At 45.3% G+C, this 11,569-nt stretch overlaps 1 protein-coding gene and 1 pseudogene across 2 annotated transcripts; one reads left to right on the top strand and one right to left on the bottom strand.

Moving 5' to 3' along the window:
* Positions 1 to 5,726: 5,726 nt before the first annotated feature.
* On the bottom strand, positions 5,727 to 9,156 carry LOC125551627 (lipase). Of its 2 annotated transcripts, none has more exons than XM_048714893.1 (10): positions 8,893 to 9,156; positions 8,087 to 8,166; positions 7,870 to 7,935; positions 7,730 to 7,777; positions 7,566 to 7,633; positions 7,307 to 7,379; positions 7,041 to 7,202; positions 6,543 to 6,737; positions 6,236 to 6,324; positions 5,727 to 6,158 (listed from the first exon to the last, which is right to left on the bottom strand). In XM_048714893.1, exons 1-10 carry the CDS (start codon positions 9,005 to 9,007, stop codon positions 5,969 to 5,971), a joined length of 1,086 nt encoding a protein of 361 aa, XP_048570850.1. In that variant the 5' UTR covers positions 9,008 to 9,156; the 3' UTR covers positions 5,727 to 5,968. The 2 variants fall into 2 exon arrangements, with proteins under 2 accessions (XP_048570850.1, XP_048570851.1); XM_048714894.1 differs by having other exon boundaries at positions 6,687 to 6,737.
* LOC147975499 (uncharacterized) lies at positions 9,006 to 10,548 on the top strand (annotated as a pseudogene).
* The last annotated feature ends 1,021 nt before the right edge of the window (positions 10,549 to 11,569 follow it).

Raw genomic sequence — 11,569 nt, 5'->3', positions numbered from 1 at the left:
CGGTCACTTACGAGAGTGAGATTTGATAGATATGATAAGATAATATTCTTGGTATTTTTATGATAAAGATGCGAAGTAAAATAAAAGGCAATAAAAATAACTAAGTGTTGGAAGATTAATATGATGGAAGATAGATCCGGGGGCCATAGGTTTCACTAGTGGCTTCTCTCAAGAGCATAAGTATTCACGGTGGGTAAATAAATTACTATTGAGCAATTGACAGAATTGAGCATAGTTATGAGAATATCTAGGTATGATCATGTATATAGGCATCACGTCTAAGACAAGTAGACCGACTCCTACCTGCCTCTACTATTATTACTCCACACATCGACCGCTATCCAGCATGCATCTAGAGTATTAAGTTCAAGAGAACAGAGTAACGCTTTAAGCAAGATGACATGATGTAGAGGGATAAACTCATGCAATATGATATAAACACCATCTTGTTATCCTCGATGGCAACAATACAATACGTGCCTTGCTGCCCCTACTGTCACTGGGAAAGGACACCGCAACATTGAACCCAAAGCTAAGCACTTCTCCCATTGCAAGAAAGATCAATCTAGTAGGCCAAACCAAACTGATAACTCGAAGAGACTTGCAAAGATAACCAATCATACATAAAAGAATTCAGAGAAGATTCAAATATTGTTCATAGATAAACTTGATCATAAAGCCACAATTCATCGATCTCAACAGACACACCGCAAAAGAAGATTACATCAAATAGATCTTCACAAGAAAAGGGGAGAACTTTGTATTGAGATCCAAAAAGAGAGAAGAAGCCATCTAGCTAATAAGTATGGACCCGTAGGTCTGAGGTAAACTACTCACACTTCATCGGAGAGGCTATGGTGTTGATGTAGAAGCCCTCCATGATCGATGCCCCCCCCCCCGGCGGAGCTCCGGAACAGGCCCCGAGATGGGATCTCGTGGATACAGAAAGTTACGGCGGTGGAATTAGGGTTTTGGCTCCGTAACTGGTAGTTTGGGGGTACGTAGGTATATATAGGAGGAAGGAGTACGTCGGTGGAGCAACAGGGGGCCCACGAGGGTGGAGGGCACGCCTGGGGGGTAAGCGCGCCCCCCTACCGCGTGGCCTCCTGGTTGATGTCTTGATGTATGGTCCAAGTCCTCTGGATCATGTTCGTTCCGAAAATCACGTTCCCGAAGGTTTCATTCCGTTTGGACTCCGTATGATATTCTTTTTCTGTGAAACCCTAAAATAGGCAAAAAAACAGCAATTCTGGGTTGGGCCTCCGGTTAATAGGTTAGTCCCAAAAATAATATAAAAGTGTATAATAAAGCCCAATAATGTCCAAAACAGAATATAATATAGCATGGAACAATCAAAAATTATAGATACGTTGGAGACGTATCAGGGTCCAATGAAAATCTTTTGTGAAAATACTGGAGCAATTGCCTTAGCGAAGGAATCCAGATTTCACAAAAGAACCAAACACATCAAGAGACGCTTCAACTCCATCCTTGATCAAGTCAAGGAGAGAGACATAGAGATTTGCAAAATACATACGATCTGAATGTGGCAGACCCGTTGACTAAGCCTCTTCCACGAGCAGAACATGATCAGCGCCAAGACTCCACGGGTGTTAGAATCATTACAATGTAATCTAGATTATTGACTCTAGTGCAAGTGGGAGACTGAAGGAAATATGCCCTAGAGGCAATAATAAAGTTGTTATTTATATTTCCTTATATCATGAAAAATGTTTATTATTCATGCTAGAATTGTATTAACCGGAAACTTGATACATGTGTGAATACATAGACAAAACAAAGTGTCCCTGGTATATATGCCTCTACTAGACTAGCTCGTTAATCAAAGATGGTTAAGTTTCCTAACCATAGACATGTGTTGTCATTTGGTGAACGGGATCACATCATTAGGAGAATGATGTGATGGACAAGACCCATCCGTTAGCTTAGCATAATGATCATTAAGTTTTATTGCTATTGCTTTCTTCATGACTTATACATATTCCTTTGACTATGAGATTATGCAACTCCCGAATGCCGGAGGAATGCCTTGTGTGCTATCAAATGTCACAACGTAACTGGGTGATTATAAAGATGCTCTACAGGTATCTCCGAAGGTGTTTGTTGGGTTGGCATAGATCAAGATTAGGATTTGTCACTCCGAGTATCGGAGAGGTATCCCTAGGCCCTCTCGGTAATGCACATCATGATAATCCTTGCAAGCAATGTTACTAATGAGTTAGTTACGGGATGATGCATTGCGGAACAAGTAAAGATACTTGCCGGTAACGAGATTGAACTAGGTATGAAGATACCGACAACTGAATCTCGGGCAAGTAACATACCGATGACAAAGGGAATGACGTATGTTGTCATTATGGTTTGACCGACGAAGATCTTCGTAGAATATGTAGGAACCTATGTGAGCATCGAGGTTCCGCTATTAGTTATTGACCGGAGAGGTGTCTCGGTCATGTCTACATAGTTCTAGAACCCGTAGGGTCTGCATGCTTAACGTTCGATGATGATTTGTATTATGAGTTATGTGTTTTGGTGACCGAAGATTATTTGGAGTCCCGGATGAGATCACGGACATGACGAGGAGTCTCGAAATGATCGAGAGGTAAAGATTCATATATTGGACGATAGTATTCGGACACCAGAAGTGTTTCGGAAAGTATCGGGTACGTATCGGAGTACCGGGGGGTTACCAGAACACCCCCCCGGGGGGGATATGGGCCATAGGGGAGAGGCAAGGGAGCCCAGAAGAGGTGGCGCCTCCCCCTCCCAGGGAAGGACTCCGAATTGGACAAGGGGAGGGGGCGGCGCCCCCCTTTCCTTCTCCTCCTCCCTCTCCTTCCCCCTTTCCCGTTCCGGTAAAAGGAAAAGGGGGGTCCGAATTGGACTAGGGGTCCAAGTGGAACTCCTCCCACTTGGCGCGCCCTAGCTGGACTCCTCCCCTCTCCCTCCTTTATATACGGGGGCGAGGGGCACCTCTAAGGCACATCAAGTGTTCTTGGCCATGTGCGGTGCCCCCCTCCACCGTTTACTCCTCCAGTCATATTGTCGTGGTGCTTAGGCCAAGCCCTGCGTGGATCACTTCATCATCACCGTCACCACGCCTTCGTGCTGACGAAATTCTCCCTCGACACTTTGTTGGATCAAGAGTTAGAGGGACGTCATCGAGCTGAACGTGTGCAGAACTCAGAGGTGTCGTACGTTCGGTGCTTGATCGGTTGAATCGAGAAGACGTTCGACTACATCAACCGTGTTAAGCTAACGCTTCCGCTTTCGGTCTATGAGGGTACGTGGACACACTCTCCCCTTCTCATTGCTATGCATCTCCTAGATGGATCTTGCATGATCGTAGGAAATTTTTTGAAATTGCATGCTACGTTCCCCAACAGTTGGCGTTACACCAGTTGCCACCAATAGCCTCACGGAGGCATCCCCAAAGGAACTGGGCGTAAACACACGAGAAGAAAATGTGATTCAAGGTTTCCTCAGTCCCACATAGGGGGCAAATCCCGTCGCCCGGGCCTTGCCGTTTCAACACCTCCACGTCGGAGGGGAGCCGGCCACGGATCCATTGCCACAAGAAAATTCTGATCTTTAGGGGAAGACGGATAGCCCAGACCATCTCAAGGACTGCCGGGCCAGGGGTGGGAGCAATCACCTGATATAGGGATTTAGTTGAGAACCTTCCTGAGGGTTCGAGGCGCCAAGACAGGCGGTCGTTGGGCTGTGTCAAATCCGGCTCATGGAGAGCAACGGCGCCCAGAAGCTCATGCCAGGCAGTGACTTCCGGGGGCCCGAATGGCCTCCGAAAAACGAGACACCCTAAGTCAATAAGGGACGTCTCAACAGAAATCCTAGGCTCCACCGCAATGGAGAAAAGATCTGGGAACCTGGCAGGGAAGGGGGAGTCCCCAGCCCAGCGGTCAAACCAAAACAGCGTGGTCGTCCCGGAGCCAACCGAAATGGAGGTCCCGATGCGGAGGACCGGGAGCAGCTGGATGACGGACTGCCAGAACTGGGAACCACCCGATCGGATGCAGAAGGCGAGGGGTTGGCCGTGCAAATATTTGCTCCAGATGATTTGCAACCACAAACCACCCTCTCCATTCGCAATGCACCAGAGCCACCTCGTGAGGAGAGTCAGGTTCATACGCTTGGAGGACATGATGCCGAGTCCGCCTTGGTCCCTAGGTTTGCAGATGTTGGTCCAGCGGACCATATGGTATTTCTGCTTGTCACCCTCGCCGGCTCAGTAGAAACGTGCCTGGACAAAACCAATCTCATGAAGCAGCGTTTTGGACAGGCTGTAGAAACTCATGATGAACAAAAGGAGGCTGGACAGAGATGAGTTGATGACGATCGTCCTGGCCGCCTTAGACAGCCAGCGGCCCTGCCAGGGCTCGATACGGTGCTGGAGCTTGAGAACCGAGGGCCTCAGATCTGCCACAGATAGGTGGGAGTCGCTAGTGCAGGGGATGCCCCCCCCCCCTTGTTCTTCTGTTTAGTAGGCTTTGGATGATTGTATCAAGACTATGTTGTGTTCTGGTGTGTGCCACCCAGCTTGCTCTGGAACTGTGGGTGGAGCTGCTGGAGGGGGGACATGCTAGTGCGTCGCTGAATGTTTTTTAGTTCCTGTAGTCTATACCTGAACTGCTTTGGTTTTCTCTAATGAAAATCGGAAGGGGAGAGCCCTTCTTTTATCAAAAAAAAAAGAAAGAAAACCATGCTCAAACGCTTTGATCACATTCAACATACTTGTCTTGCACACTAGAGGGTGTGAGACTAGTGTAAAGCCATTTCCTCTGATACTCTTCATTTTGTTTGGGAGTTTCATCCCTGATGAAACATTATCTCTACACTTCTACAGGGCTTCTAACTTCAGTCATTTTACTGTACATATAGTACAGAGGCTCAGAACAAGCACAAGATGGCGCTAACGTCGACACGGATGGTAGTAGTACGGCACATGGATCTGATTCCACCGGCTAAGGAGAGAGAGGTGATTTATACAGGAAACATCTTCAGGCAGAGAGGGCTTCCACTCTCTCTCTCTCTCTCCCTCCCTCCCTCCCTCCCTCCCTCTCTCATGACCCTATCCGCAACAGTGGAATCAGTGCCATTTGCAATTCTCTGTCGTCTCTCAAGATTTCAATGTTCGCCATGTTTTATGTCGTTACCAAATGCGCAAGCATTCGCCGCGCCATGATCCGACGGTGCATATCTTCAGCACATGCTGTGCAAATGAGGCGTAGAACAGTAGCAGTTGATATGCTGCAACGTACTCCCTCCGTTCCAAATTACTCGTTGCAGAAATGGATGTATCTAGAACTAAAATACATCTAGATACATCCATACCTGCGACAAGTAATTCGGAACGGAGGTAGTATCTATTCTTCTCGATTCTCCGATATGGTGCAACCCTACAGGGCAAGCAGATGGCAATGGAGAATATTTGAATAGATATGTATCCTTTATCCTCAGTTTTCCCACCGGGCACTGCCGACTAATGTACAACTTTGCATCTTGGGAATCCAGGTTCCAGCATGATTTCGATCAGTTCCTGGCTCCTCAGACCTTCAAAGGGCAGCACTCTTTTGATCATAAATGCATATCTGACGCCAAGGCACCAAGAGAGGCGAGACGAAATGCTGAGAGAAAATATAAGAATATCTTTCAGTAGGAATGAAGAATCACAATAAGCTAGATAGTGAAAAAACCATGATACTATCAAATGTTTTTATTATTTGAGCCTGTGATATCATCAGGCACATCAATTACAATGTCGACTGAGCTTCATGTACAATTCTCACTAGAGTAAAGGCGGCCACATTCTAAAGGCGAAACCTTATCCTCAGGAGACCTCCTACAGCACCCAACGTGTCTACATTACATGAAATATTTACACAAAACATAAAATAATATATTGTACAGTTTACCCTCAGCTAAAGGGTTAGATAGATTCCACAGGATATCGCTCCTGTGGATATCTTGATAAGATGATAGCTCCATCAACTTGAAGAATGTCACCATAGGCTGAGTTGGATGTGCCAATCACAAATTGACAGGTTCCCCTTGAATCAGCATGTAGGTTAACACCATAATACTCGAGATGATCTGCCACACTTCTCCCGTAGACCGATCTATTCAAGCAAGAACAAAGCTTAAGCAAAACAGGAGGGGCATACTTTTACAACAAATGTGAGAGGCATGTCAATACCTGCTGCAGGTTGGGTCCTCGCCTGAACAATCACAGACTGTCTCATTCCTTGTAACCACATTTCCTACTATGGTCTCACGAAGCCAAACCTGAAGACGGATAAATGTGCAACAAACGTATAACTTAGAAACTACTCCCTCCGTTCCAAATTACTCGTCGCAGAAATGGATGTATCTAGAACTAAAATACATCTAGATACATCCATACCTGCGACAAGTAATTCGGAACGGAGGGAGTATAACTTAACAAACTCTATCTACAAGACCATCAATTTACTGCGGAATTCTTTTCAAGTAACAGCATTGACCTCTCTTGCAAAGTGGTGATATGTCCATTCGCCTAGGTAATAAAAGTATGGTGGCAAATGTGGAACAATGTCATTTTCATGGGTCACGCGGATTGTTCTTGGAACCTGCTCGTTGAAGTATTCAGCAAAAGCAGGATTGCCTACCCGAGGCTGTCCAAAAGTTATGAGCTGAACTTTGTGTGACCCCCATTTAACCTGGAAAACAGAAGGCGAGAAATCAGTTGACTGAATCTCATATACCTAATATAATAGACAGGGTTTTATTGTGAAAAAAAAGGATAGCTTCATCCTTGCTTTGTTGGATTTACATTCAATGTGAAAACTCATGACCCACATTGGACATATGAAATAGTTTAGATCAAAATCGGAATTTAGCTGTTTATGGCATGGTTTGAATTAAACTGCATGTACTTCCATAACATCCCACAGAAAGTACGCAGAATTGAGGATACATGTCCAAGTAACACACGAAGACACAGATTGCTCAAAGGTACTTACAGAGAGATCAAGGGCACAAAATGAAGCTAAAGCCCCTCCCATAGAGTGACCTACAACATTTATGGGTAGTCTTCCATATGTCTTCCATGCCCACTGAACAGATTTCAGGATCTCATGCCGCAGAGTTGTATTATAATATGCAGAATAAAATCCATGGTGGACCTGCAGTATGAGAAAGAAAACATAAGGTGAACAAGTGATGTCAAACTCATTTATATTTCGTAAGAAAATAATAGTACATTGATCGGTGGAGATAGGAGAGATACCATTGCATCTGGCATGCCTGGATAAGTTACATCTAGCTGCTTCCAGAAGAGATCTTCAATCCAATTTGAGGCACTTCAAAAGTAAATTTTGATGTTGGAATGAATGGTTATTAGCAATATATTATGTATTATATTTTAAAGTAAACACTGTTATGTCTAGAAACTATTCGCTAGAACAGGCACAGATGAAAGATGTGCCCACATGGTATAAAATTTGGTAGGCAGTAAGTTATGTAACATAACCAGCAATTATTTGTACCTGTGTTCTTGGGTGCCTCTAAAAGCAATTATTATGGATCGTGGATCAGGGGCAACTCCAACAAAAGCCTGCTCAAAAGTATTACTTTTATATATGAGCATAATTGTCATTTAAAACTGCATGCAAGAAGATCATGAGAAGCCGTGAACACAAAAATAACGAACCTGTAGACATTTCTCTACATCTACAATGATCTCTATCATCTCAAAACCCTGTGTCAATAATCAAACAAAGAACGTAGTTATGGCCAGTTTGTACAGGCAGCATAAGAAGCCAAGTCTGGTTTCTGTCTCATGGGTTGTACCTTCGTGTGACCTTCACACCTTGGACAAGTCCATGTCAAAAGTGAGGTTAGGTCGGATGTATACACCTGGAATTCATTTAGGCAAGCCAGGTCATAAAAAGATTTTTTGAGTCACGCAAGGATATTCCCATCACAGAACTTCTCTGGCTAGGAGTTTGAGGAACTAAGTTCTTAAACAAATTATGTGCTAGTATATATGGTTCAAAGAGGAACTTACAGCAGATGCATATTCAACAAGAATATGAGCAAGAGTACTATTGTATGAGTAACCACCATCAGATTGCTTCCTCCTGAGCTCTGCATTGCACAAAGAAAGTGTAAACAACTTGATGCTACATTAGGCAAAACAATGAAGGGCTTTGTGATGTCCAGCAACGGTAGCAGTTCAAGGAATCTACATATCAGATATTAGTGTTCGGTTTTGTGATGTCCAGCAACATTTTCCAGTCTCGGCAAGGATAAGGTAGCCCACTGATCTCACCTTTCATGCATGGTTGTTCTCTATGAGATTTGCACATCTCCAAGCAAAGGCGCTGGAATTATATGTAGTTAGTATTATATCAAGGGGTGCATCGCTTCCTACATCACTGTATTGCTTCGTGGCACGACAGTAAGCAAGTGAAATATGCCAAGCAAACATCTGAACTTGAGAACGCATGAAGCATCTGAACTTTACTGTCCCCAACCAAATTTCCCACAGATTAGACGAAATCTGTTGCTCTAGCAGTCCCCGCACTAGAGTTTTGATCTCCCCTTAGCATACCACTCATCAACTCCTGCCCAATTAACTTTAAATTTCGCTAAATCACTTCTATCTTGTCCCCTTCTCGCATTGCTCCCAGCACAGCCGGTGGAACTAATAACTCCTGAATCTCGCTCGATTTTTCCTCAACCCCAACCACAAATCCGGCGAAACCAGCTACAATCATGGCACGGAACCACGCACACCGGGCACGCGTGGCAATGAAGCGTTTCATCTACGGAAGCAAGATGAGACAGGGGGAAAAGTCAAGAGATCGTCACCTCCTCCTTCCACCGCCGCCGTTGCTGCGTCCGCGGGAGAGAACACGAGAAGAAAAAGTCCCGTGAGGGCCAGCAGCACCACCGCCGCGCTCGCCGCCCGCCTTAGCGGCGCCATGGCCGACGTCTGTTTCTTTCCCTCTCTCAGCAGCACCAAACGGAGACGTGTGATGAGCAAGGAAGAGGACGGGAAAGTAGGAGCAAAAATTAGAACTTTTCTTATGAGGGTTGTTATTACGTGAAACTGCGAAACGGTTGACGGGGACTCGGACCCGTTTTCGTTTTACACCTCGGAGCACTGGCACTAGAGCGTGTTTGGTAGCTTGCATGGAGGCCAATCACAAAAAAAAATGTTTAATTCCCTGTGTTCATTGTTTTTTTTTACGAGTCCCTGTTTTCATTGTTAGACCTGCATCCTACGGAACTTTAAGCAGCTCCCAGCCAGGCCCACTAGGAACGTCTAAATCAGCAGTTTTTTTAAAGCCAGGCACGTGGGCGGCGGCGGCTATACGGGAGAAGCCACGCTCGACAAGTCGCATTGCTTCCCGAAGCATCGGCAATAATTATCCCCACCTTCCCTCACCGCTCTCCCTCCCCTCCCTCCCCTCTCCTACTCTCACAGGTGGTGGCGGTGTTCACCGGATCGGAGAATAGCAAGGCGACCACCGGCATCCGCAACATCACCAGCAACACTTTGGCAATGGCGATAAGCACTATTTTGACCTCCTCACTTACTTTTTTTCATTCGACCCGTGTTCTAGGAAAATGGGGAATCGGGGTAAATAACCATAGGACTGATCATAACATCATCATGAGTTTCTAGTAGCAATGGATTTTAGGGTTCCAGTCCGGATTGAATACAAGGAGAATGGGGATTAGGAGTTAATCTTATACAATAGTTTCTAATCTTAGCCCTGGCGACCCTGGAGGCGGTTGGAGCGGCGGGTGCCCTTGGCCTTGTTTTTGTCCTCTGGCTAGACCATCATCTCGTCGTCCTCGGTGGAGTCCAAATCGATTGGCAAAGCACGGTGGCCTGGCTCCGGTGCCCTAACAACCATCTTCATCGCTTCTTCTTCCTCCTCCACTTTTGTGTTGTTCAAAATGCCATAAACTTTGTGCTCTTCATAACGTAGATCCAGACAGAGAACAATGACAAGGAGGTGGTGCCTCCCATAGACAAGGGCAAGGAGGTGGTGCCGCTCTTGGAGGTTGTGCCAGCCACGCCCGAGGAGATGCTGCCCACAGACGATGATGTGGTGTCGGAGGAGCGCCCAAGTGGCAAGCGCCGGAACTACGGGCAGTACCATGAGGAAGGTGGGCCAACTCACATTCTGCAAGACGATCCTTGTCCCGAAGCTCGAGTGCATACCAATGCCTCTAGACTTCACCAAGCACTTCCTAGCCGTGGCGATGGAGTTCGAGCTGAAGACGAACACCAGCTGCTCATGGAGGGTCATTGTGAGGCTGATGAATGGCAGGATCACCCTCGATCATGATTGGGCCACCTTCATTGTCGTCCATCAAATCAAGATCGGGTATGTGGTGGCCTTCAAGTTACTGACTCTCTACGCACTCAAGGTCATCGTCTCCAACGACGACGGCATTGAAGTGGTGACCAAGTGTGAAAGGCACGATGACGCCTTCGCCGTGAATGTCTAGGACAGCTCTCCGTTGCTCCAGCTGGTTTAGTATCGACTATATCGTACTACTTTGCTTGAAAACTGCTATGTTTAAGTGTAGTACTATGTTAAAAACTATTTGCTATGGTTTAGAACTGTGTTAATATGTTATCTCTTGTGTGTCTTTTGGGTTGTTCTACACGCCCCTGTGTGCTAGTAACCTCACCACCTCGCCGAAGAGGTTACCAGACAACAAGTGTTGCATGAAACCAAACACCATGCCTTGTATTTCAGCCTAAACAAGCGGGCAACCAAACAGGCCACCTTTCATTATGCCTCACACGGGCTAGAGGGTATGCACGCAAACAAAGAACACGGGGATGTTGGTTTTTTACATGTTTCCCCTCAACCAGGCCTGACTGGGTAAAGCATGCAATGCAGGCAAAAGTTGCTACGAGAACCAAACACGTCCTAGGTAAGTAGATGATACCTCGCGCCATTGCTGCGGGAATTTGTACTGATGTACATGAGTTGGATCTATGGAGTAGGTAAATAGTGAAACCATGTAATGAGATATATAAATGCATGTCTATTTGAACCCTTGATAGGATGATATGAAAAGTCAGAGAAAATTGTGTTTTGGTTGATAAATGCATTGGTAATGTACTGATATATTGCAAAATATCATTGATTGTATTAAGCTTGATTAATGATAAATATTCATACCTTGGTAGTTCTGTATTGAGTAAGAACTTGCTTCAAAAAAATCAAGATTGCCACCTTAATCACTGTTTATTGTTGGAGGAGTGAACATTACCGGGTGCACCATGCTAACAATTCAGTAAAGCTCCCACTTTTCCTAGTGTCGATTTGAAAATAAGTGTTGTTCCAATACCACATTGAGTGAATGGTCCAAGGTGCATGCAACATATTGTGCAAATCCACGGAAATATATAAAATTGAAAAGACATAGATCAGATCATATCAAAAGGAAGCACCAGATTGAAAGAGTAAAATACCGGTCTACGCTTTTGCATATTTACATGTTAGATGACACATAT

Source organism: Triticum urartu, chromosome 4A (genome assembly GCF_056163025.1).
Source record: "Triticum urartu cultivar PI428250 chromosome 4A, HENAU_Tu73, whole genome shotgun sequence".
NCBI lineage: Eukaryota > Viridiplantae > Streptophyta > Magnoliopsida > Poales > Poaceae > Triticum > Triticum urartu.
Note: the sequence above shows the minus strand (reverse complement) of the source record. Positions and strands in the feature narration are given on the sequence as shown.

Bases quoted from the DNA above. Each gene is read 5' to 3' on its own strand.
- LOC125551627 (XM_048714893.1), bottom strand. From the start codon at position 9,007: ATGGCGCCGCTAAGGCGGGCGGCGAGCGCGGCGGTGGTGCTGCTGGCC. The intron at 7,936-8,086 runs GTAAGTTCCTCT...AATGAATTCCAG, and splicing joins TTGTTGAATATGCATCTGCT to GTGTATACATCCGACCTAAC. The intron at 7,380-7,565 runs GTACAAATAATT...TTACTTTTGAAG, and splicing joins AGAGGCACCCAAGAACACAG to TGCCTCAAATTGGATTGAAG.